Raw genomic sequence first — 26,002 nt, 5'->3', positions numbered from 1 at the left:
ATGGGAGCTGTGTCTCCAGCACGTCCCCTACCTAGCACGCCCCTGTGATGGGCAGCTGGGAACAAGACAGGACGTGTCTGTAAAGGGGGGCTTGCAGCTTCCAGGAATCCCCCACCCTCTACTCGTGCATCACCCAGCCCTTGGCCGGCTGGTGGGCTGCCTGCCAAGCTGTCCAAAAACGAAAGCAAGGAATGCACAGATAAATAGGAGCAGCCTCAGCACGAGGCAGCAGTGTGTGTCCTGCTCCCAAACCTTGCCCTGCTCCCAAGCCTTGCCCTGCTCGGCGCCCCTGGCAGCACCATGGCTCTCCGCCCCTTCCTGCTGCTGCTGCTGCTGCTGGCTGCCTCCCTGCTCATCGGCCAGGCTCAAGGTGAGGGGCAGGGAGCCCTCCTGCCTGCTTCTGCTGGGATGGGGTGTGCGGGTCCTCACTGGGGTGTGCGCAGGGCGTGGGGTGGTGTTTGTAGGGCCCTGGGGTGTGCAGGTGTGTGTAGGGCTCTGTGTGTGTGTGTGTGCCTGTGGCATTGGCTGGCAGGGCTTGCTTGGCTTGGAGTGTGTCTGTGTGCATGTGCCTGGTGAAAAGAGCAGAATGATGTTCAGTACCTTTGCAAGGTGCTTATCTCTGCCTCAGTTTCCCTGTCACCACTCTCAGATGTGTTGTCTCGTATTCCTGGGACCAGGTCTGACCTGGGCACTGGGGTCCAAAGCTTCCAACCCCATGTGGTGCCTAGGATCTCCCTGATCCGTGACACCAAACAAGCCCCGTGCTGTCAGCTGGCATTCTGTGCTGAAGGCGTCCTGGCTCACTGGCGATCCCAAATCCCACATGCCCTCCTTGCCCACAGGCATTGGAAGCTCAGCCTTGGACTGCTGCCTGAAGAACAGACCTTTGAAGAAGGAGCTCCTCGGTGGCGTGGTGACATCCTACCGCCAACAGGGACCCGAGTCGGGCTGTTACCTCCGTTCTGTTGTGTGAGTACCCTGTGGTGGCCAGGACCGCTTGGAACAGTCTGGCTTCAGACAAACCCTTCCCTGTCCTCCCTCTGCTCCTCCCCCAGAAAATCTTTCTGCTGCTCCCCCAGGCTCATCACCAAGAGGAACAGGAAAATCTGTGCCTCTCCCACTGACGACACTGTCCTGAAGTTGATTCAGCAGCTGGACAAGAGGGCCAAGAATGACAAGAACAGGAAGAAGGGGCAGACCCAGCGTCCCAGAGGCAGACCCAAGAAGCAGAGGCGGCAGAGGGTCTAAGTCAGGCCTGAAGAGGTAGGTGAGGGGGGTGAGTAGAGTGAGGGTGCTGCACCCCATTCTAGATCCTTCTCTGTGGGAGGGTGGGGTTCAGCTCCTGGTGCAAAGCCTGAGAGAACTGTCAGAGCCATGGCTGGAGCACAGAGGCACTTAGGGAACAACTCTTTCCTGGTTTGTTCTTGCCTTGAAGTTAAATTTGTTTCTGGACCCCCTGGGATAAGGCAATGCTTGGGATGGGCAGGGCAGGTCACAGTAGGGAATGGCCCAGCTGGGGGGGATGATCTGGCTGAGCCCCTCTCCATCTCACCCCCTCCTGCTTGCCTCTGTCAGGATGGACGCCTTCCCCTGGTGACTGACCCACGGCAATGGCAATGGACGCACACAAACCACACACCCACCCACCCGCCAGCCCCAGGGCGGGGATGGGGCAGGCTGAGGAGGATTCCCTCTGCCCCACCACCTCTTTGTTGCTGCTATGCCTGACACAGAGATCCCCCAGCACCTGCAGTGCCTGGGCGCTCTCAGCAAAGCAGGCACCCAGGTCCTCGCTCGTCCCACGGCCAAGTAAGTGGGGACCTGGGCGTGGGAGCTGAGCCATGGCCTCCAGAGGGAAGTGCACATGCTTCCCACTCAATGGGAGTTATTTAGCCTAGCAGGATGGACGCTTTTCCTATGACTTTTTTTTGGGGGATATTATACATTTGTATTTATATTTGAAAACTGTGCTTTCATTCAGTTTTCCTGAAAGGCTTTACTTCTCTCTCCTTACGCTTCATAAAGTAGCCTTTATGCTGCAGGCTGGATTTTCTGGAAGATTTCTCTTATTTTTCTACCAAATAAACCGTGGCTGCATTTTATTTTCCTCTCATCTCTTTGCTCCTTCTTGCAAGGCATGGGGAACCAGGCAGGTCCCAAGTCCTGTGGTCCTACTTGAGCTGCTTGCTGAGTGCTTCTTTGCAGAGCAATTAATAGCAGCTGAGATGGAGAGTTTTGGGGTAACAGCATGTCTGGACTGTTCTAATCTTTCAGATTTTATGGCACACTGTTGCACAGTAGTTTGTATAAAGATAGCCACAATTTGTCCCTTTGGTTTTTTCATTTTCTTTTTTAGGTACAACATTTCCGTGAAATCAGAACTAATTGTTCAATTTAGTGGAATTATACCCTTTTAGCTCCCCTGGCTACAAAATTGCAATGAAATCAGAACAAATTGTTCGGTTTAGTGGAATTTCACCCTCTTCTTTCCCCTGGCTTTGCTTGTGTCAGGGTTTCAGACACTAATAAGACAAATGCTTAGTTTTCTGGGGAAAAAAAAAAAAGCCCCAGCAACCCTCTCATACATATTTACCAAATCTGAAAAGCCCACATGGGGAAAAGCACATGTGAGGCTGTGAAGGTGGGGGAATAGCAGATTTTGTAAATTTTACTGTAGACATCCTGCAGCCATTTGAGAGCAGCTCTATCCCAAACATTTAGTGAGAAAAGTCACTGAGTAGAGGACACGTTTAGGTGAGACTGCAAGTGGAGGTGGGACAGACCCTTGGGATAGGGGCTGGGTGGAAAATGGCATCTCCCTGTGCTTGCAACCCTCTCTCCTCTCTCCCTGGCTGAGAAGGATCAAATTAAACTGCTGTGCTAGAGCCATGCTGCTATCTGCTTGCAGAGATTTTGAACGTGGACTTTGGTCAGTAAAGGTCTATTAAATCATATAAATGCAATAATAGGATTTGCAGAGCTTAACAGTATCAGCACGGGCAGTGTGTTTGTTGGAGTAAAGCTTATAGCTGAGTGTTTCTACCAAGTATGTATCTGGCTTGATTGCTTTATTAATAGGGCATTTAGGTTTATCATTTTAAGGCTGTGCAAAGTAACTGTGAAGTCCAAGAGATTGGCCCCGAGCATGGGACAGGCGCTGAGCTGTCTCCTCCTCCACATTGAACACCCGGCTGTCTGCCAGACCGGCTTTTGGACAGGATGTGTGGCAATAAAATGTATTCTTTATAACCAAATTCATTTGTTCTGACTGTTGTGATGGGTCTTGTTGGGGTGGGAAGGGCTGCATGGCGGGGTGTTCTCCTGCCCCACTCACCATCATCCCCCAGGTCCTGGCTTTTACAGTGCTCCTGTGTGATGCATCCCTGGGGTGTTCGGACTGGGAGCTGCTGGCACAGGGGAGCAGTGCAAGTCCCCTCTCTTGTAGCTGTGTTTCCCAGCAAGGTGGAGACATTCTGGTTGCTAATCTGTCCCCAGTGAGGGGTTCTGAGGTGCCAGAGAACATGGGCACAACACTGGTTTGGACACAGCATCTTTTCTCAGAGCCAAGCCAGTCCCTCTAACTCCGACCCATCCTGGGTGAGCACTGCTTGTTCAAAGCAGGGGCTCTGTGTTCCTTGCTGCTTTGGGATAACAGCAATAAAACAGGTTAATAATGAGGCTATGCTCTGGATTGGGCTTTGCTGGGAGCCTGGGAACTGATACCTGCACACAAGGAGTCAGATGGGGTGCCATGAGAGGGGTGGAGGCAGCCCTGTGTTTGATGAGGACACACTGCATCCAGTGGCCTGCCTCTGATGAACTCCTTGTGCTGGTTGTGGTGTCAGGGGATTGTGAAATGGTTGCAAAAATTCCCAAGAAATGAGGTCTAGACAAATACATCTGAAACCACAAACAGCTAAGCATGAGAATACGGCAGGAGCGAGCCAGCACGTGAAATGTGCCCTGGTGTCTCTGTGGCTGTGGAAGAAAACACCACACAAGAGGGATTTTTCCCTTTAAATGCCAGGAGGGCATTAGGTTACAACAGGTTAAAAAGATATACCAATATTGCTGTTCTGATTTGCCCTAAAACTTACCAAAAAAAAAAAAAAAAAAAGAGTCAGGAAGCACGTGGGAGCTTGTCCCTTGCTCAGGAAGCACACGTGAACATGGGCACAGATGCACAAATCCAACCCACCTGTGCCCATGCCTGCACACACACAGGTGTTTGCACTCTCCTTCCAGATTTATTGCTGAATGCTGCTCTCCAGGCAGATAAGGTGGCAGGGTTACTGGGAGCCTCTCAAGGCAGGTGTGAAACAGGTGGTCACAGTGCTGCTACAGTGAGATGGCACCAGGAAAACACCTCCAAGGAGATTCCCTGTGAGAAGTAATGAACCACAACCTGCAGCAAAATTCCTTCTTCACAAAGGATCTGAGTCCATGGATCCCAGCTGGGACAAGAGATGTGAAGAAGGAGGTCTAAGGTGGTGAAGCAGCAGAAAGGAACTCACAGAGCTGTACCCCTGGGCAGGACCAGCCTGATGCTTTGTGCAAGGATAAGGCAGTGCTGATGAAGTATGTGCTGGGGTAGGAGGTGGGCAAGGGATGTATAAAAGCCCACTTAGACATAGAATCAGTCTGCAGGGAAGGAAGCAAAGCTGAGCAAAGAGTTGGGATAGCTCGGCCCCTCTGGAGCAGAAAGGCTCCAGTGATGGCAGAGAGCAGCCGGGCGAGACAAAAAACAAGAGCAGCCAAGGAAATTTTGAGCCCAGGCCAAATTATTAGCTTAAGTCATTAGCTGTGCAGAGCATGTCCCAGGGCTGTGCCAGCAGCAGAGTGCTCTGGGCTGTGATGCCAGGTGGAGCTCCAGCAAGGCTCACCTGCACACAGGCACATCAGCTCCATCCCTCCATCCCAGGTCTTGGCCCAGCAGCAGCAGTGGGCAGAGCTGCAGCAGCCAAGTGCTGCCAAGGGCTGCTTCTGTGGCTGCACGGGTGTGAGAGGGGCTTTGGATTCCAAGCAAAGCTTCGAGGTGTTTTTTGGTGTTCTCTCCACCAACACTGCTCTCCTGAGGCCTGTTATGGTCTCGAGAGCAGAGAGGATGTGGGAAAGTGGCTGGTGGCCAAGAGGGACTCTCACCTTTCCCGTTCCAAGGTATTTCCCAGTCCTGGCCATCCCCTGGCATTCATGCTATCCTAGAGGGCACAGCCCAGGGCTTCCTTTCAGCCCTTTTGTTGGCTACGTGTAACTCCCAAGTGTCCTTCTTTCCCCACCTTCTCTTTTGCTGTCTGAAGACCCTTGGCTTTGGCGTATCCCATGCTGTTATTCCTCCTTCCATTTCCCCAGTACCCAAGGTCCCTCTGCTTGTGTCCCATCCTTATCTCCCCATTGCAGACCTGCTCCTTGGCTGTGGAAAGCATCTGCTCTGCTCTGAGGATGTCCTGTGCTGGGGCCAACGTGAGTCCTGCTCCAGAGCTGCAAGAAACCAAGAACTTCACAGTCTCCCCTGCCTGTTGTCAAAGAGCCCCCAAGGGTTTGTTCTGTCCCATTTTCTTGTAGATCTGTCCACAAGTGCACGGGGTGTACAGCCTCACTGGGCATCCTTCTCTGCCAAGCCATGCAGGATGTGCCAAGGAAATTGCTGACTGGCTGCTTTTTGTACAGGTCTTTGAACTGTCCCCAGACATCCCCTCTGAAATCCCTTTTCAGGAAGGAGCTGCAGAGGGGACAGGCAGAATGATGGCAGGGAGTCAGGGATGGGGTACCCCACCTGGCCACTGCCATCTCCATGCTATTTGCAGGAAGCACCTGGCTGGGCATCTGCAGCCCAAAGGTGATGCTGAGGGACACGTGTGCTGCAGGGATTTTGGGAGATATTTGCTTGCCTAGGAGTGTAGAGCAAGACACAGCTGAAGGTTTTTTCGATCTGCTGCTCATCATTCATGGTGACCACAACACCAGTGACACTGAAAACAGTGAGTATTAGAGGCAGAGCAGGAATTGGAACCTTTTGAGTTCTTCTGGACCAGATCCTCAGATTCATCTTTGCTACTTCTGGGCGAAGCTGTGACTTGCTAGCTTTGCCCCCTTATCTCCATCTAATCAGATTGGCTGTGTTCACTCAGCTAGAGGAGATCCAGTGGGGCCCTGAGCCCCATGGCTGCTGTGGCCTCAGTCCTTGTGCTGCACCAGCACTGGGAATGTGCTGGGAGCTGTGTGAGGCTGCCACGAGCTGGGTGTTGCAAGCGGAATTGAAGCAGCTGCAGTTCTTTCCCAGTATTTCCCAATGAAATGAACGCAGCCAGCCCAGATCCCACCCCCAGGGACTGGCAGTAGCCGGAATTTGCTGAAATTCCCCCTTTGCCCTTTCCAGCTCTGCAGCTCAGAGGTGGAAGGCAGACCACTACCAGACAGCCTGGGGAATAGGTCTCCTGGCAGCTCCCGTGGCTACCAGGTCTCCAGGAAGGCAGCAGCATGGTCAGTGCTCCCTGGGGAGAGCCCAGGGGTGAAGGTGATGCCTACATGGTCAGTTTACATTTCAATGGGTTGGATTTCCCACAGGGATCATTAGTCCCTCCTGATTTCCACTTAAATTGACAACTGAATTATCGAGGTTTCGACAGGAATGAGTTATCATGGATGCTTCATGCTGCATCCTGTGGCGTCCTTGGGGCTGGAGCTCCAGTGCTCCCTAATTGCTCAGGAAGAGGCTTAAATGAGTCAGTGTGAGCAATGCTCTTTCCTCATCCCCACCAAGTCCCCTGCCTGTTTGTGCCTCTGGGGAGCCTGAACCCTGAAGATTCCTGTCTCCCCCCCTCTGCATTGCCTCTTCTGGCCCCTGAGGCTCAGTCCCGCCAGGGGGATGGGTGACCTTCCTCCTGCCACAGGGATGCACTTCAGAGATGACCACGCTTTTCTTAGAAATCTTACTGACCCCGAGTAAGAGGGGGGAAACCCACCACATTCCCCTTTCACAATGCAAGTGGAAAGCCCCTTTCCTCACTCTGGTGTTCTTCCTGGGGAGCAGAGGCGTGTGAAGCTGCTGTGCTTTGACCCACTAGGCACCCTGACAACTGTCATGAGGAAGAGCAAACTCCCTTTCCTACCCATGCTGTTGGCAGGGGCAGCTCAGGGCATGGGGCTCCCCTGCAGACAGAGGTAGTAAGAGGTTTAGTCCCACATGGATATATTCCCAGCTCAGCCTGCTCCTTTTGGTGTAGAGCCAGTTGGGAGCCAGCAGGAGGTGGGAGAACCTTGTGCCAGGGAAGTGGTGGCTGGGGACACCCCTGCTTGCCATGGGGTGCAGGACCCAGCAGTGCCTGGAGGAGAGTCACACAACTCAGGAGTCCCAGCACCCTCCACCCAGAACATTCAAGGAAAAAAGGGTTTGCTGCTGGGCAGCCCCCCCAGCACCCCCACCCCCCCAGTGTGTCAGGGTGCTGCTCTTGGGACCCACTCTTTGCAGGGAGCTCCACACTGTGAGACCAAGCCCCAGCAAGGAGCTGGCTCTCGGCTGGGAGCAGTTCTGGCCACCAGCTACCAGGAGCTGTCATCCTCCCCGCTGTGACATCTCTCTGACAGTGTTCTGAGGAGATTAAGCAGAGACCAGGTTGCAGAACCAGCCTACATCCCCAAACCTGCAGGGAGCCCAGGGCTGATGACGCTAATCCTTCACCACCTAAACTCAACTTCTGCTGGTTTGGGAGTGTCAGCAGGTGCTGACTGAAGTTAAGCTGACACATCCTGTTTGTGCTACTCCTGCTGGGGCACAGGAGCAGCCAGAGGCAATGCTTTCCTGATGGAGGAGATCACCCCACACATGAGGCCAGTGCCAGTGCAGGGATGCGGCACCATGTCTGGTGGCATGGCTGGAGTCTCCTCTTGCTTCTTAGCATGGGGTGGGTAAGGGGCAGAGCCTCTCCTACTGTTGAGAGGAGCGTGAGGGACTCACTGAGGTGCCTGGGTCCCAGTTGTGTGCCTTGTGCCCAGTTGGAAGGGGCTCTGTACACTGCTCTCCACTTAGGTTCAAGGACAGTCCAAAGCGGGAGCAAGGGTAAAAGTGCAAGCACAGAGATTCTGCTGCAGGGTTTGCTCACCCTTGCTGCAAAATAATTTTCTTTTTGTCAGTGGGAATTTATCTAGGTGCATCTGGTGCCTTTACTTTTGTCCTGTCCCTGGGCCCCTCAGAAAAAACCCTGCCTCTGGCGTCTCCAACTCCCTGCAAGGCAGATGCTGACAGCACTGAGCTTTCCGTCGTCCTTCCCCTTGGGCTGCACAGCCCTGGTGATCCCTGCTTCCCACAGGGGACTGAAGCAGCCTGGTTTAAGGGACATCACTGCAGGTGGCACTGGCACTGGCACGGTGGTGAGTCACCATACCAAGGAGAAGCAGCCCCCGTCCCTGTGCTCCTGTGAAGATTCAAAGCGGGAGCGCTGGTCCTTGCTCTCGGCAGTGCCCACGCAGCGGGTGAGATGCTGGCACCCTGCGCCGTGCACACAGCCTCTGTGGGGGATTTCTGCTCTTGCATGGAGAAAACCTGTTTACAGGAAGCTCTGTAGCTGCCTTTGGCCAAGAACCCATTTTCTAGGACACCTGGAAATCAGGTTGCCTTTTGGCCTGTGACATCGTGGTCCTGGAGTGGAGTGCACTGACTGGGTTCTCCTCTCTCTGCCAGCTTTGGAAGTGCCCCCATGCAGACACTGGGGAGGGCAGGGTGGAAAAGCCAGGCTTCAGCAACCAGCCAGGGAGGCTCTGTGGGGGAGACAGACATCACCCCAGTACCAACATATACCCCAAAACTGAGGATGAGGCAAGTTCTACCTCCCACAGCATCAGAGGATAGAGACTATGTGATATTTATTGTGAATGTCCCAGAGATGTCTCAGAGAAGAGGCTTGGAAATGTGTGGGGTGAGAGCCCCCCAAGTGCTATCCCAGGGCTCTGGGGTGCTTTCACAAGGTAAAAGGACCCTGGAGCTGCCTGGTCCTTCCCAGCAACATCTATGGCCTGAGTGCTGGCAGAGAAGGCAAGGGAGTTTTTGGCTATAGGATTCCAGAACAGCTGGCTGCAGGGAAAAGCATCTGCTGGGATATTCGGGAATTGCACAAAGATTAAATCCAGGCTATTGTAATTCCTTTTACAATGTCCCAGCCTTCAAAGAAAGTGAAAGTCATGAAGGGTATAAAAGCAGTGAGGAGCAGCAGCAGCAGGGCCCAGGAAAGCTGTGCAGAGCTCACCTCTCCTGCCTGGAGCTCCACTGCCTCCAGCCCATCCCCTGACAGACTCAGCAGCAAAATGCAGCAGCTGCATCTTCTCTGCTTCAGTCTCCTGTTGCTAGGACATGTCCTGGATGGTAAGATGGGACCTCTCAGGCTGCCTTTCCTGGGGAAATTAGAGGATTCTGTTTCTTCTCTTTTTTGCATTTCCAGCAGACTTTTAGAGGGACACATGGTTGCCGCTTCCTCTCGGCCCTCCTGCGTCCTTTTCTTGTAACCTGTTCACAGGGACTTTGTCCTGCCCAAAGTTCAGACAGGAACCTACAGGGCTCTGGGGCTGGGAAGGTGTGTTTGGGAAAGGGCCATGGTGCAACCCTGCCTCCCCTTTTGGGAAAGGGCCATGGTGCAATCCTGCCTCCCAGTGCCCTAGCCCAGCTTGCACGCATTGGGCTGGGATTGTCTTGGTCCCATTCTCCCCAGTACAGGACAGAGGTGACAGTCCTGTCACCCTGTGGTGTAGGACAGCCTGGGGGCGGGTGGCAGGGCTGGGAGCAAGAGGGAGGGTGTCTATTAGGGCAGGGCTGATGCTTGAGAGGCTGCTGGTGCTTGATGTGGCATTTGCACAGGTCACAGCTGTCTGGGTGGGTGACATCAGAACCTCTACATGTGGTGGGGAACTGGGGGGTCCAGATATTCTGTGTTGTTGCATCACACCTTGCTGCTGAGGGTACAGACATCCATGGGTGCTGCCAGCCTTGTCAGGTGCTAGCAGTGAGTACAGGATTTGCTGGGAGGGTGACTCTGGATCTCCTTCCCTGCAGAGAAGCACTGTCAGCTATGTCCTTCAGCTGTCACAGGGATGATCCGTGTGGGGTGGGCTGGTGGTGGGGTAGCTGCCAAAGCTGTGATTGCTTCAGTAAATAAATCTGAAATCATCCCCAGGCCCTCAGAAATGCGTGTCTGTATTGCAGCACCCTGAAGCAGGGTAAGTAAGAACCCCTGTGTCCTGCCTTGCTAGCTGGGATGCAGGTGCGTTGCCTCCTGCCTGTTTACTCTTCCCCATCTCCTTTGATTTCCATGGGAAGGAGGCAAAGGGCTCTCAGCACTGGGGTGTGAGCGCAATAAAGCACCCAACAAAGCTGTCTGTGTGCCTGGGCAGGGCGGTGTGTGAGAGCATTCCTGCAGGCACCATCCTGCACAGCCCTGTCACTCCTCTGGGAGAGGTGAGAGGTGAGCTGGGCTCACCTGCTTGCTTTGTTCCTCCTCCAGTGCACGGCGGCAACAACGTCCTGGACTGCTGCCTGCGTACGAGCGAGGCGCCCATCCCACGGCGGATCGTCAGGGATTACTGGCTCCAGCTGGTGCAGGACGGCTGCGACATCCCTGCTGCTGTGTAAGAGCCCAGGGGCTGCTGGCTGAGGCACCCGTGATGGACGGAGACAGCGTGGAAAGCAGAGCAGGATGGCAGAGGGATGTTGAGTGGGATTTGAGGGTGAAGGAATAGGGAGAGCTGCAGAAGAGATCCTGGAGATCCAGAGGCTCAGTGAGAGGGGAGAGCATGGGACAAAAACCAAGGAAGAAAGTTATCTACAGGCAGAGATGGGGAGGACACTGAGGTGGGGAGTGGGTGAGAGCTTGTGCTGCTCTTGGGCATTGATGGAGGGCCTGTCACTGCATCTTGGTTTTTTTCCCTCATGGACCTGGCAGATTCATCACCACAAAGGGCAAGCGGCTCTGTGCACCCCTCCATTCCCCATGGGTGATTCGTCTCCAGGAGAGGTTGGATGCCAGCTCTGCCAAGAGGGTAAGAACATCCCTGTTCTCAGCCCAGGGGGTGGGTTTATCCACTGCCAGACAGGATTTTGCCATTGTGACTGGGCTGCTGGAAAGACAAATTATCCAAGGCATGGATAATTTGTCTGGGTCTCCATCCCTCCTGCCTCCAACTGGGACTAATCTGCCTCCTTGGTAGTCCCTCTTTCACCCCAAATAAATGCAGCCCTGGGATTTTTGTCTACCCAGTGTTACTCTTGCCTGAGGCTGGTGTGTGCCATGGAAAATGACACTGGGAGCAAAATCCCTTCTCACTTCTGCTCTGTAAGCTTGGAGTCTGCTGCTTGTGCATCTTCATGAAGAGGGCTTATCATGAGCTTGGTGGTGCTTTACAAGCCCTGACAGGTCCATCACTACCATGGCTTGTCCAGCAGGGGAAGGGACCCTGGGGAAGCTCATAGCCCAAGGAGCACACCAGTATCAGTTGGGTTTTTCATTTTCCCAGGGCAAACCACAGGGCAAGTAGGTCCTGAAGAAGCCATGGCTGGTCCCAACAGCTGGAGGGGACCATCTCCCAGCTGTGAATCTGATGGTAACAGAGCCAACCTGCTTCCACCTCCAACCTCAGGGCAGACCCTCCCTGAGACTCATGCCAGTGTGTGGGATGGGGCCCACAGACAGATAGAGCCCTGTCTGTCCTGTCCTTTTCCCTTTGCTTCCAATGTGACCCAGCAGCCTGTGTCAGACTGAGCCAGGGGCTGCTGAACTCCATCACCTTTGCAGCCTGGAAGCTGTTTGATGGTCTGGTCTGTGAGTCGAGCTGGGGACTCTCAGACTTCCCATCAGCACAGCAGTTGTGACCTCCTGCTATAGTCTGATCCCTTTGGCCAGCCCCAGCCCAGAGTCCTCTTGCATCCCTGGGAAGGGCTGCCAGCACAGAACAGTGTGGGGCTGGAGGAGACTGATGGAGAAGGGCCACACATTGTACTGGTCCTTGCCAAGCACAACTCAGATGCCCTCAGAAAACGTGTAGCTGATGTGGTTCCTCTCTCTCTCCTGAATTGCCTGCACTTTTTCCCTCCTGCCCTTTCTTGCAAGGGTAGAAATAGAGCCATTAATGTGGAGCAGGCAGAGATGTGGCTCTTAGCCCTGCTCTCCTTGGGGATATTGCACTCTTTCCAGATCCTCAGCCTGACACCAGTGTCCAGCCCTGCCCCATGCCCACACCTGGAGGTCGTGCTGCTCTCAGGTTATTTGCTGCTAGATCTGTTCATTGCAACAATTCCATGTGTATGCCTCTTTACTCTCTCTTTTTTAAATTGTGCTGTGATTTTGTTAAATAAAAAGAAAAGCCAGGAGGTAGTTGTTGTGCCTCATGTTTGAGCCTGAAAGCCACTGTGGAGTGTGTGGTGAGCAGGCAGCACTGCCTGCTGCAGTGCCAGGGGGGCAGTGCTGGGGTGTGGGGAGGAGGCAGGAGGGTTCATGGGGATGAGGGACACAACAGATGGGCTGCAGGTCTCTCCTGGGAAAACCATGGAAAACAGGCGCTCTGCTCTGCGCTGCTCAGCCAGGCTGTGGGTGTGCAGGGATGGGGTAGGAGGGAGTGTGCCAGTGTTGCACCATCCGGTCCCAAACACTTCAGTCCTGCCAGTGCAGATGCTGGGTTGGAGCTCCCTAGCTCTCAGCTTCCACAGAGGCAGAGGACATGGAGGAAGTGCTGCAGGAATGGGAGGTTTGTCCTTGCAGTAAAAGGAAACTGAGGCACAGTGTGGTTGATTCCTCTGGCGGGTCAGTACTTGCTGGCGGCTGGGGTGCAAATGAGTTCGAGGATAAGCTTTTGGGGCAAAGGAAGTTCCTGAACACACCTTTTCCTGGGCACACCCATGCATAAGGCACAGATGGCAGCTCCCCAGCTCCTGCCACTCATCAACAGCAAGCTGAGAGTCTGTGGCCCTTTTCCTCCTGAGCCCCAGATCTCCTGTGCACTCTGAATAAGGTCTTGCTGTCTCAAAGTGTCCTTTTGTGCCCTTTTGCCCAGGCCAGTCTGAACAGAGCTGTTCTGTCCAGCTGAAGCTCTGTGTGTCCAACAGGCAGGCACCATCCTCTCCTCCCAAGCACTGCTGTGACTGCCTGCATCATCCAGTTAGCCAGGTTTGGTGCTAGCCAGCATGCCTGGGCACAGGTTGGGAATGAAATGGCCCAGGACTGGTCCTGAGGGTGAGGGGAACAGCCCTCAGGGGATGGCATCAGTGGCTCGGCTGTCCAAGCACAACCTGATGGCTCTGTGCTGACATCTCTTGAACCCAGGCTTAACCCTGTCCCTTCTTCTCCCCTGGTCACCTGCCTCACTCAGTGGTGCCTGGTTTCTCTTACAGCTGTTCTCCCCTCCGGGGTGCCCCTCCCTGGTATGTGCACACACAATGCTCGGGCTCAGATGTCTCTGAGTGTGACTCTCAGGGAGCACCAGCTCTGTCCCAGACCATTAACCACAGTGACAGCCCCAGCAATTCAATCCTGGGCAGAAGGAGGAAGAGAAGGAAGGCTGGTATGGGAAGAGGGGCCAAGATAAACAGTGTGAGTGGGAAATGAGGATAACTGGTGCTGGCTTGGACAGAAGCCTTCCTGCTGCTCGCTCAGTGACCTGTGAGGGGGCCGTGGCTGGGGAGGGGGAGGATGCTTGGCATGGATCTGCTCTGAGGCTGAGCTGCTGCAGCTGGAGCAGGTCCCTGCAAAGGGCAGGGACTGCCAGAGGGGCTCAGCCTGGAGTGGATTAAATTCATCCTTGGCTGCAAGCTATCAGGACAAGGAGAACAGTGTCCTGGACCAGGGAAAATGAGGGAGAAGGGGCTTACACTGATCTCTTGGGTGTTGGAAGCAGGTGAATCCATTTCCATGAGAGTTTCAGGGATATCTTAGCCAAGCAGCCCTTAAGAGCATGGTTGCAGAGCCCAGGGTTCTCATCTCTCCTGGGAGCAGTGAGTGTGTTCTCCTCAGAGCAGTGCAGCTGCACACCACAGATCCCTGCTAGCTCCTAGCCTGCTGTGATTCTCAGGTGGATGGTATCCTCATCCCAGCTCTGGCTGCAGGCTGCTTGCTCTTAGCCCCCCGTCCAGGGAGGACAGGAAGAGATGCTGGCCTGGACCAGGTAAGAGTTCCTGGCTCCTGTCCCTTCTCCAGTACTGCAGCAGCCTCTCCATCCACGCCAGAGCCCAACTCCTCTTGGAAATCTGTCAAAAATCAGATTGGTTCAGTGCTTAGTAAACTAGGGAGTGAGTTTCTCTGATTCAAAATGTCAATGATCTCTTTAGAAGGAAGCAGCCACTTTCCTCAGGGAAAGTAGCTAGTCACTGCTGTGTCAAAAACCTTGGTTCCCAGCCCAAAGCTAGTTTCAGTAAAAAAGTCCTCCTGCTTTTCTCTCCCCATGTTTTCCTCACTCTTTTCCTAACCTCACTGCATCCTCGGGGCAGAACCCATTGCAGTACGATGCAGACATACCCTCAGCAGCTCAGGAGTCACATGCAGGGATCCCTCTGGCTCTGGAGCATTGGCTGAATCCTCTGTAGCCCTTTATTCAAGCCTGGGGACCTGTATTTCACACGTTGTGGAGCAACAAGGTGCTGCAGCTGCAAAGCTTTCACAAGGAGCTGACAGAACGGCCGCTCTCCTGTGCACAAGGCAGGAGACAGGACAAGGCTGCATCCATGCAAGCAAACTGAGCAGGCACTGGGTCTCTCCCTGGCTGCCAGCACTCACAGCTGGGATCATGAGGGCACTCGTGTGTCTGTCTGGCATGGTGAAAGCAGCCTTGGATGATGCCCAGGCTGAGTGCAAGGGGCACCAGACACAGCAGGCGCAATCTGCTGTGGTCTCAAGGTCTGGCCTGGCACAGACATACCCAGCTGGGAGGAAGGATTGAAGGCTCCATGGCAGGAAACACCCATTTGCTTCTCTGCTAGCAGGGCACCAAGGGAAATGCTATGCGTGTCTCCCTTGGTGCCATAATACCCTTTCCAGGAAGGGTATTTACTGGAGATGGTTTTGTCCCTTGCCTCCATAGTGAGGGTGTACAGGGGCTTTTCCTGTCACCAGCATCGCCCATGTGCTGCACATGCTGCTCCTGGAGTGACTGGGGAGGGACCAGCTGCATCCTCCCCACATGGACCTGCAGGCAAGGTGAGCAGCACCACGGGGCCAAAAGCTGTTCCCCCTCCCACAGCCTTCACACAGCTTCCTCACCTGACTCGCTGGTGCACGAGAGTCAACAGGAGGTGTGGACATGCCCTGGGTTCCCTGTCCTGGTGGTTTCCACACCACAGTGCCAAGGCAAGGGGCTGCTCTTCCTTGGCTCAGGTGCCAGATCTAGCTGGCAGGGGCTCAGGGACCTGTCTGGGTTTATATGAGGAGATGGGATGTGTGGATGGCTGGGAAGGGTGGGAAGCTAGGTGAGGAAAAGCCCCTTTAGTCTTGTTCCATTGTGCTGTTTGTTCTTGCCTAAACAACGTGTGTGGATGATGGAGAGGATCCAGAACTGGCATCCCTTATCCTCAGGCCCCTGCTTGCTCCCCCCTCATTTCCAGCCTGTCATCACCACTGCTGCTTGTCTGGACACTTCCTGCTGAGATTTGTCCTGTGGGAAGATGCCAGCACTCTTAGCCAGGTTGCATGGTTCCCACAAGGAGCTGGTGCCATTCCTGCCATGCTCCTCCTGCAGCTGAACTCTCCCTGGTGGCAATGCCCAGCCTGCACATCCAAGGTCTAGAGCATGAGACCAGGATTGTTTGCCCTGCCCTGAGCTCCTGGAGTCAAATTGAGCCCAGAAGCTGTCTTTTATGGACACCCTTGTGCCTGGACAGGACTTGACTCAGCTTTGTGTTTCTAGAAGCAGCAGAAACTGCAGCTCATTGCAGTGGGGGTTGAGCCACAAGACAGGCACAGCTCTGCCCAGGGCTCCCTTTGGAAAGGGAGGGAAACCCCTCCTGCCTGCCCTCAGATGCACCTATCTAATTCAGATGCACAGAAGCACTAAAAACTGGACATAAAGACAAAACCAGAAGGGCAAGTGATGAGAAGACTTACCCTGCTGAGAGAATGCTCTGGAAAATACCTGTTACCCATTCCTCCTGAACAAGCAGTGAGAGCAGGCTTAGTGCCATTTCTGTGGCCCTCTGCACCTCTCCCTCCTGTTTTCCTGCTTGCTGTGCCTCCAGGTAAGGCTTTTTTCTGCTCTCCAACTGTGTACCCAGCCACAGAAGGCTGGTGGAAACCTATCCTCTCTTCTTTCCTCAGTTGCTCTGCACTCACAGCAGAACGGTCTGGATACAGGGCAAAAAGAACTGAGACTGTGGTGAGGGGTCACCACCAGCTCAGATTGCAGGGATGGGGCTCGGAGGGGGCTGGCAAAGATCTGGTTAGCTCTGCTTGAGATGAAAGGGACAGCCATGGGGCAAGCAAAGAAGAGAAGGTTTTGGATGTTCTCATGAATTTGTGAAACTGGTGTGCAGCCTGAGGCTGGCTGGGATGCATTACACCCACAAGCATGAGAAAGCTTTCCTAGTCCATGGTGAAAAGGGAAAGCCAGCAGATTAAGTAAGACACATCCAGGGGCTCTTCCTGCAATCTTTCTTTAGATCTAACAAGCACAAACCTTTAATCTTGGTGTCTCACTCTGTCTGCTTGGCCTTGTGCTGCCCAGTTTGTGCCCAATTTCCTTGGATCCTTCTGCCCTAGTTGTATTTTACTGGTATTTTGGCTATTCTGTGTCTGTCCAGCTATGCTGTGTCAATGCAGATTTGCAAGGTGTGGTGTTTCACAAGCTTCCTGGCTTGGGAAGTTCACCTGCTGCAGCCTTTAGTTGTTTCTTGCTCCAAACATATCTCATTCTTCCCCACTTTCCCACAGAAAGCAACATTTTCTCTCTTGCAGATGTTATGGCTGGGAAAGCCCCTTCTCTGCTGAGATGTTCACTGCAAGCCCACAACTCTGTTTACATGGACGCTCCTTAATCCTGTTTAAATTTTCAAGCTGTGACTTTCTGTTTTCTGTGGGAGGGACAATTCTCCAGAAATGTGAGCTGCTGAGGTGGTCTTTGGTAAATAAATCAAATGCTTTCCTTGAAAGTACCTGCAATATCTAGTTTCCCACCTTTTTATTTAGCTGACACAGCTTTTGGAAAGGCACCACTGTGTGTTTATGGTGATGGATGACAGCCACAGCTCTGCAAAGAACAAAAGCAGAAGTGTCCAGGATACAGATACAGATTCAGCCTCTTCTCACAGTGCTCAGTTTCATTTCCCACCACTGCACTGTCCTCTGACCCTGACAAGGACAGCTACCCCAGGGAATTCCCAGTGTCAGAGCCAATAGGGCTGCGGGTTTCACTGTCTCCCTGGGGTGAAAGCAGGGATGATGTCTGCTGTGTGGAACCCAGCTGTTTCTGAGGGCTGTGTCTGCCCTGTGCAATGGCTCTTTGCTGAGCCTGTGGGATTCATTTGGCTTCAGGAGGGCAGCAGGTCCTGGAGCTGCTGTCACTCAGCCCAGCCCTTCTCACTTGAGGTGGGCAGGCTCTCTCCTGTTTGCACTGCCTGCCCCCCATCCCACTGCAGACACTTGGAGCAGCAGATATTTTGCAGTTTGACAGAGGATGGTAGGAGGGTTGCTCTCTCTACCTTCATCTGGGTTCCAGCTAAACTACTCACTAGTCCTGCTGCCAGAAAATCCAACACAGGTGGTTTGTTGCAAAAAATAGCATCTCCTGGCATGCCTGTGTGCTGTAGAGCTGGTGTTTAAAATGGAGTTACTGCAGACTGAAGCAAAAAATCACCACAAAGAACCATTTGTGACTCAGCCTCACACAGAGAGGTGCTCAGGTCTCCAGCCCAAATCAGCAGCTGGTGCAGTGCAAATAGGAGAAGTGGGGGTTGTGTTGGGATGAGGAAAAAGGGGTACACGTCCTGCAGCTTGCTGTCACTGCATCCAGCTGCTGTCCCCTTTCCTTTCAGCAGGGGTGGCTGCCTGATTTATCTCTGAGATTTCTCTAGTGAGGATCTTGGACATCACTCATGAGTGGTCCTGTAGGGCTTGAATTATAAAAATCAGTCTCTTTGGGAGGTGTGGTCCCAGATGTGACATCTGGACTCTGGAAAGGTGTGCACCCACTTGTAGCGTTGTGGAGGACAGGGGTGAGTTTGGTCAGAAGTGTGAATGATGTGGCCTCAAACAACAGGCTGAAGGAATTTGATTTAATCTTGCTTCCAGAAATGGATGACATTGTCTCCAAGTGCACAAAGGGACATAGCAAAGAGAAAGTGAAAAGAAGTACTGAGTTCAATTCTGATAAGTCGAGAAACCACAGGGGTCAGATTTGGGGGAAATTCCATTTAGCAGGAGGAGGCAGATGAAGAAATGCTGCATGTCCACTGCTGGAAAGTGCTCTTTTCCAGTGAGACCAGAGCCTGTCAGAAAACTGGGAGCAGTGCTGGCTCTGGCTCAGCACAGGATGGGTTAGACCGCTCCAGGCAGTCCTTCCTAACCCTTTGTCCCCCCGTTACACTGTCCTACCAGGTTCCTAGAGGGTGAGGTGGGCTTCCTCAGCCTCATGCTATACTTCTGAGGGCCATGTGAAATCCTTCACTTCCCATGACCTTGGGAATCTCTCTGAAAGGTGGAGAAGGGAGGACGGACTTACACTCTGAAGCCCCCATTTACTGGCTGTGTGCTTGATGTGAGGCAGACTGTGGTCACAGGAAACCCTTGCTACTGGATGCAAATCCAGGATCTGACCTAGTGCCCAGATGATGAAGGTGCCTCAGGAGCATGGGGAGAGCTTGCCATGCCAGACTGAAAGATCTTGTGTTCTTCCATTAGAAGTGCCTTTGAAGCGGAGCAGGCTGTGCGGTGCTCACAGTGGAGTGCGAACCATCAGCAGTGAAAACCAGCATTCTTGTTGTCACCATCTGGGACACATGCTAGGGTGCTCCTGATGAGGGCCTTGGCAGGCTTGGCTCTGTTTCACCAGCATAATTTGAGTTTGGGCTTGAGGAAAAAAGGAAAGCAACTCAAAGAGATAACAGAAAAGAGCTCTTCAGGGCGAACGTGAAGCCAACGAGTTTAGCATCAAATGTCTTTTGAAAGCAGCTGTGCAGCCTCGCTCAGGGATAAATAGAGGCTGGTTTGAAGCTGGAGAGCTAGCTGGCAGAACACACTGTTCCCATCTTGCCAAACACTTCCCAGACCACCTGTCCTTGCAGGGCTGGGCTCCCTGCAGAGCTCTCATGCTGCCACATGCTCCGGTGGAGTGGATGGGTGTATCGCCAGCATCCCGATGCTCAGCCCAGCTTGGAGCGAGGGCACAGCTCAGGCTCTCCTCGGGGGAAAGCCCTTGCAGGGTCCTTCATCTCTCTGGAGAGCTCAGAGAGACGGAGACCATTCCACATCATGGTATATCCTCACCCTTGTGGTGTTTCCAGGATTTGGAGTGGGAGGCAGCTGTGAGAGTTTGGCTGGCAGGAGATGTGCACTGCCTGGCCCCAGTGCAGTGCCAAGCAGAGGCCATGGTTTGGGCTTGGGGCAAGGTCTGAAGCATTGGAGTCAAAGGGAGTTCTAATCAAAGCAGGCCCTCAAGTGTCTGCATTCAGTGCTCTAGCAGAATAAGGAAGGACTCAAGCAAAAAAAAAAAAACATCTGGAACAAGATCAGAAGCCAGACACTCTCCTAAACAAAGGAGATGCATGGCCTTGGAGGGGAAAACAGACATGTAAATAGAGACGGAGGGGGCCAACAGAAGGTTGGGTTTCTCTGGATCTCATTTGTCTTCCTTGTGCTGCAGCTGTCTAAAGTAAATGCTGGGGGGCTGTGGTGTGCTGGAACATGCTGGGGCCATTCGTCATGGGCTGTGCTGGCAGCTGGGACAAGTCCATGATGAGCAGAACCTTCCAGCTTTCCAGAAGGCTCTGCCTCACTTGCACCACTAGTTTGGAAGCTGCAGTCTTTCTGCGGCTTTGCGGCAGGCAAAGGTAGGGAGGGAACAACTTCTTTCAAGAGGGCATTCACCCCTGTGAATGTGACCCTGAGGTGCTTTTTCACAAGGACTCTGGCTGGCCTTCAGGAGGGTCATTGCCCTCTCTGTTTCCAGAACCCCTTCAGTGTACTCCGGGAAGGAATTCCTCCTGGTCCAGATCTTGCCCCTCTCTGACTGTGTCTGGCTGTGCTTACACAAAAGCCTCCTGGGTCAGTACTTTCCAGTCTGAACAGCCTCAATCTGCTCAGCATTTCTCCTTCTCTTTCTGCTCTCCTGTTCTGGACAGTGTGTGCCAATGTGGAGGGCAGGTAGTTCTGCAGGGATTTGATCCGGAGCTGCTACAATGGGCTTTCTTTGACAGCCAGGAGATGGATTCTGGGCACGACTCTGTTGAGAAGAGAGTCTGCAGCTTCATGCCAAGCTTGCCTGGGCCATCAGGGACAGAACAGGCAAAAAGCAGAACATCAGAATTCCAAAGTGAGATTTTTCTCAGCTGCTTGCAAAGGTTGCTGGAGAAGGCCACAATAGCTGGGATTTTGAGAGCTTCCCTGAGGAGCAAAGGGGCTGTACTACTCCAGAACAGCATAATCCTTCCCAGTTTTCCTGTGGGTTACCCCTGTCCAAGGATTTCCAGGCAGAGTCTTATCAGCAACAGGAAAAATCCATCAAATAAAGTCAAGTTAAGTCTTCTGGGACAGAACTGCTGAGAGTGCAAAGGGGGAGCTAGGGAAGTTTCTGAAGTGTGTAAGATGTACTAGGCTGGTATTCCTAAAGGGGCACAGCAGCAAGGAATGGGAAGTCCCTGGCTGGCTCTTCTGTGCCTGATAAGGCAGACTGGCTCCATGCCCTGCTAAGGAAGGACTATGCTTGTGCATCCTTGCTTACTGGAAACAGAGGGGATAGTCATCAAGATAACAGTCAGAAGGATGAGAAAAGAAAATATGTCCCACTCCAAGCACAGTCATTGTGTTAGCCAAACTCCTAAACTTTTGGAAAGGAGCTATCAGAAACTGGGCAGCATTGAAAGCCACTGAGCCCCTGAGCTCCTCTCCCTTCTCACAAAGCCACCCCTGCAGCATTAGAAGCGCACGGATCCCCTGGAATCCTTAAAGGCCTTTTAAAGCCTCCTTCTTCTTCAGGGAGCCTGACCCAGGACCCCCAATTAAATTTGGTCAGAAACACCCTCTGCACAGCCCACTGCAGCATTGCCATGGTCCTGAACCCAAAGGCTCCCGTTCCATGTACATTCCTGGAATGCTCAGGTCAAAGTTTAAAAGCAACAGCAGTGCTCTTTTCACACTCTCTGTTAATAACCCACTGAACTCTCAGCACAGGTGGGGCACAGCCGGGGTTAGACAAGTGCCCCACAGGTAAATGCATGAGGTTCCCACACAAGGTGCACCTGGGCAAGCTCCTACACTCAGGATGACTCTGGATTCCTCTCTGTCTGCTGATTTCTCTCATGGACCTAGTGGTGGTTTCAGCTACCACTGAGACAGAAAAGACAGAAAAGAATAGAAGAGAGGGACAGAGTGAGGGAGCCTCTGTCCTGACCCAGCACTGCTGCTCTTGGGTTGTTTCCTTCAGCCCTTGCACCGTGCAATTTCATGAGATGCCTTTCACATCCTTTCATTCTTGTAAGGGGTAAACACTGCCACTCTCCTGAATGATCAGAGGCTCATTAACCTGTTCTCACCTTCCTTGGTGTCTTCTGACAAGCCCCACTGGGGCTGCTCTTTCTAAGCAGAAAGGGGTGAAGTGCTTGCTGAGGCACCCCTCACCCTACAGAGGGCTGGCTGGGATGAGGGGTACCAGCAGAGGTTCTTCCCTGTCCTTCATCCCCAAAAGATCTTTTCCTACCCAGCATTTCTCACATCCTGAGGAAGTGGCTGCAGACAGAGGAGCTGCGAGTGCTGTCCGGGATGGAGCGTGCTGGTCCTTTGACCTCATGTGCTACGGGAACAGAGCACTGCTGGCTCTCTGCCCTGCTCTAGCAATGCTTAATCCAATGTCCCTGACACCTTGAAAAATCCCGGCCAGCAGAACAAGGCAGCCGCCCGCTGGGGAGAAGGAAGGCACCACCAGGTCTCTTCTTGTCTTTGTTCAGGCAGGCAAAGTCCAAGGCTGGCTGTGACACGGAGCCAGCCCCGGCTGGGGTGTGTGGCAGCACACCTTGGAGGCCCACAGAACCTGGAAGCAGGGATAAAAAAGCTGGAGAGAACTTTGCCTGAGGGCATCCAGGGGTGGTGCAGGACTCAGGACATGGCGCACGAGGTTGGGCTGGTTTTAAGTGAACTCAGAAATGGGACTGATGGGTGCTTCCAGTTCCTTGCAGTAGAGAAACAGCACCCTGGACCACATCTGTGCTGACTGTTGACTGAAAAATGCTGATGGATCACTCCAACATATTTCAAGTATTTTGTGGTTTGGTTCCTGTTTGTGGGTTTCATTCAGTTTGTTGGTTATTTTGGTTTCTTTTATTGAAAAGGAGAGTGATTTCTGTGGACAGGGGTGCTTGGGGTGAGCATGACAGGACTCAGAGATGGGCACAAAGTAGGAGGCTGCTCTGACAGATGCCTGTCCCTCCTCTAAATTTCTTGCAGCTGCTGTTGCTCCATCCCAAACACCATTTCTGAAGGAACGAGAGGGTTCGTGGTCATGCTGAGGGAAAAATGCCCCTTGTCACCAGCATGGCCCAGGGTGAAGGAGCACTCCCAGCAGAAGAGATTGCTCCCTACCTGTGTCAGAGAGCTTATCAGACAGACATAGCTGCAGCTCTGAGCCCAGGAGCACCTGGGTTTTGGGAGAATGGCACTGCTGAGCTTTGCTCCTCATCCTTTTCAGAAATAACAGAAAAAGCAAGATGAGGAGCACGCCCTGCCATGGTCTCTGAGTTTCACTCAGTGTGCTCCTCCTTCCCTGTGTACAGGAGTGGGAGATAACTCCTCCATTCATTGTATGCCTGTGAGGGCTTTAGGGCCTAGGACAGGTCTGAGTCTCTGGACAGCACCTGTAGGAGTAACAGCTCCTTGAGAGATGCACACAAGGCTGGTACATCCTGCGCGTGAGTGCTGATGCTCCTTTTGGTGTGCAGGCACTGAAGCCACAGTGCTGACTGCTGGCAAGGGCCATGGGAAATGCTTCAGCTTCTCTTTACCTCCCTGTCCTGATATCACAGGGAAACACTGACCTCCAGGCCAGGGGAGCCCTGCTTTGGTCATGTGATGCTTGTCTTTGCCAGACACCCCATCTCAAGGGGTCTGTGAGGTGCTGGGATGGGTCCACAAGCCTTGCTCCCCCATAGTTCCCCTCTCACACAAACACAGAGCAAGGAGAAGGCATCTGCCAAACTCCCCCCAGCACCAGCAGTGACTGCAGCAGGCAGTGGGAGCTGGGAACAGAGCACAGCCACACATGCCCATGGCTGGTGGTGAAAGAGCTTGCACAGGACACAGTGAGCATGGGAAGAAACCAAAATCTCCATCCTGGTGGGTCTCTGCTACTCTTTCTCAAGGTTCCATGCTGGTACATGTAAGCTAGTACCAGTTCAGAGCTGACATCACATCAGAGCCCTAGGCACATTCCACCCTGCTATTTGCTGGGTTTATCCCTCCTGGCACCCTCCTGGTGTACTTGGAAGGTGTCACAAGGCTGTGCATGGCCCCCTGTACCCGTGTGAGGACACTGAAAGCCACCTGGTTTGCAGCCAGGGATGGGGTAAGGCTAGGCTGCTTAGCCTACCCCAGGTGCATGCCACTGAATACTTCCCAGCTAATCAGGGATGTTTTCTAGAGAGCTCCGAGCTGTGCACAGCTAATGTCTCACACCAGTGCCATTTACCTCTGCAGTGAAATAAGCTGCTGATTACACAGCAGTAGATTAAAGGGCTTTCCGTATCTTTATTGGGTACAAGATATAAAAACTTAGCCTAGAAACTGTCTTCAGAGAAAAAAGAAGTGAAGGTAAATCTAAATGATAAAGGGAGGACTTGGCTCCTTTCCCCCTTTTTACAGTCTGCTCAGGTTTGCAGATTACACAGCCCTGTGTACTTTTCAGCAAATACTCAAAGTGCTACAGAGAAGGTTCATTTCCTTGCAGAGACACTTGCAAGCTCCACACCTTGGTCTTATCCTTTCTCTTTTTGCACTGCCAGCGGTAATTTGTCCTCTGCTGCTGATGGATTGTGTGGCTTGGAGAGGTACTTTGTCTCCTGGCCTGAGCCATGAGTAGAAGAGCAGTGGGGAGTTGTGTTGTCTCCTTGCTGTTCTTGGCAAAGATGAGGAGCACGGGAGAGATACGAGACATCAGTAGCCTACATCCCAGAGATTCCAAGAGGCTGAGCTTCCCTTGGTGTGACAGGAGCAAGACCCCATAGCTGGGGGGGCAGAACCCCCTTCTTGCACCTCGTGGGGTTTCAGCTGCTGCCCATCCCCCTGACAACTCGACTCCTTGTCTTTTGGGGGCTTTTCTTACTTTCTGGATCCGTGGCAGGCTTTGAAGAACGGTATCAGAATTACTGCACATGGGGAATCACAGTGCCAGTCACCATGGGCTGTGCTGGAGCCTGTGCAAGGGGAAACTGTGCTTCCCTTTGCAGCTGATGGTCCAGTAGAGAGGGCAGATCCTTTTTGCTTTTTATCTTTGAAGTGACTGCCTTCCTGAAGAAATGAAAGCATGACCTTTCAGGCATCAGTATACTTCCTCTGGCCTCCAGATCCCAGTTCTAACACTTTTATAGGTTTCCAGCCCTGCAGAGCATGGAGCACTGTAGAGGTGAACCAGGTCTGTAGATCACCTGTGAGGTCTTCACCAGGGATCCTCAGGCCATAGCTTAGGGACTGCTGCTTTTAGAGGATTGTGGTGCAAAAAGGAAGAGAAAGAGGCTATTTTCTGCAGAACTGGGCCCTGGAGCAGAGCCAAACTCCTAAGCTGATTGTAATAAAAATAAGCAAACAGCAAAAATCCCGCAGGAAGGGAAGGCCACTAACCCACTGCAGGATCTGAGACACCAACAGTGTTGACTTCTTCCTCTTTCCTCCAATTGAGGCTTTGGTTTCTGCTGGGTTCCCCTCCTGCTGGGCAGCAGCAGGCTGCCCTCCCAGCAATGGTGGCACACAAATTGTACTGTGTTTCCTTCCATCTGCCCTTCCAGGGGCCCTGAACTCAGTAGCTCTCTTTAGCCAGGCTACAGGCAGGAGCCTCACCTCCTTGACTGTTGCAGAGCATGAAGACAGAGAGGTGCCACTGCAGGGCACCAGGGCTGCACAGGTGACAGCAGATGAAGAAAATGTCCCCTTGTGCTGGAACACTCTGAGCATCATTTCCGTCAGGTTTTGGCCCAGGTCAGCTAGCCCAACCCCAAAGGCAGGCAACATTCCCAACCAGAAAGCAGTCCTTGGCAGAGCTGATTTCTTGGTACAAATGTAGCTGGAGCATCCTTGCTCCTCTCTGTGAGGGCCTGGGTTATTGTGTGATGATTCTGCTGGAGCTCTTGGTGTGCCATGGTGGGCCTTTGCCCTGCCACAAGGGTCTGGAGGGGCTCATCCCTCAGCTCTGCACACAGCAAAAGCATTTCGCCAGCTCCTTCAGCTACCTTGCCTGCTCATGCCTCTCATCCAGCACCTGCTGGGGCGTCTGAACAAGCACAAAGGGGATGTGCAGCCCCACAGTCCCCTGCAGTCTCTTTGAGTCTGCCGCCAGTGCCCCCCATCGTGTCAAAATCCCGGGCAAGGCCACTGGGCCTGGCAGAGAGGTGCAGGTCCTTACTCTGTGCAGCTCTACCAGACTTTCTGAAGCATTGCCAGCTCTGTGCTTAGAGGATTTTCTCACCAGGCAGCACGAGCTGAGGGATATGGATGGTGTCACCCTGCTGTGGATGGGAGAGAACGTGGCCCCCAGTTTGCTTCAGGCCCTGGTTATCTTGAGACCACTCCTGACAGGGGCCAGCCTCCTCGTCTGAGACAAGGCCTAAAGTAGGACTGGGGGGTGGGAGGGT

General features: G+C 53.2%; 2 protein-coding genes across 2 annotated transcripts; both read left to right on the top strand.

Moving 5' to 3' along the window:
* The first annotated feature begins 205 nt into the window (after window positions 1-205).
* LOC102074794 (C-C motif chemokine 21-like) lies at window positions 206-2,605 on the top strand. The gene is made up of 4 exons (XM_005491724.4): window positions 206-370; window positions 843-969; window positions 1,080-1,263; window positions 1,576-2,605. Exons 1-3 carry the CDS (start codon window positions 301-303, stop codon window positions 1,246-1,248), a joined length of 366 nt encoding a protein of 121 aa, XP_005491781.1. The 5' UTR covers window positions 206-300; the 3' UTR covers window positions 1,249-1,263; window positions 1,576-2,605.
* A 6,618-nt stretch (window positions 2,606-9,223) lies between these two features.
* On the top strand, window positions 9,224-12,341 carry LOC102074611 (C-C motif chemokine 19). Its single transcript, XM_005491723.3, has 4 exons — window positions 9,224-9,355; window positions 10,488-10,611; window positions 10,926-11,022; window positions 11,497-12,341. The coding sequence occupies exons 1-4, from the start codon at window positions 9,298-9,300 to the stop codon at window positions 11,515-11,517; spliced, it is 300 nt and encodes a 99-aa protein (XP_005491780.1). The 5' UTR covers window positions 9,224-9,297; the 3' UTR covers window positions 11,518-12,341.
* The last annotated feature ends 13,661 nt before the right edge of the window (window positions 12,342-26,002 follow it).

The sequence above is a fragment of the Zonotrichia albicollis genome, chromosome Z (assembly GCF_047830755.1).
Source record: "Zonotrichia albicollis isolate bZonAlb1 chromosome Z, bZonAlb1.hap1, whole genome shotgun sequence".
NCBI classification, from domain to species: Eukaryota; Metazoa; Chordata; class Aves; order Passeriformes; family Passerellidae; genus Zonotrichia; species Zonotrichia albicollis.
Note: the sequence above shows the minus strand (reverse complement) of the source record. Positions and strands in the feature narration are given on the sequence as shown.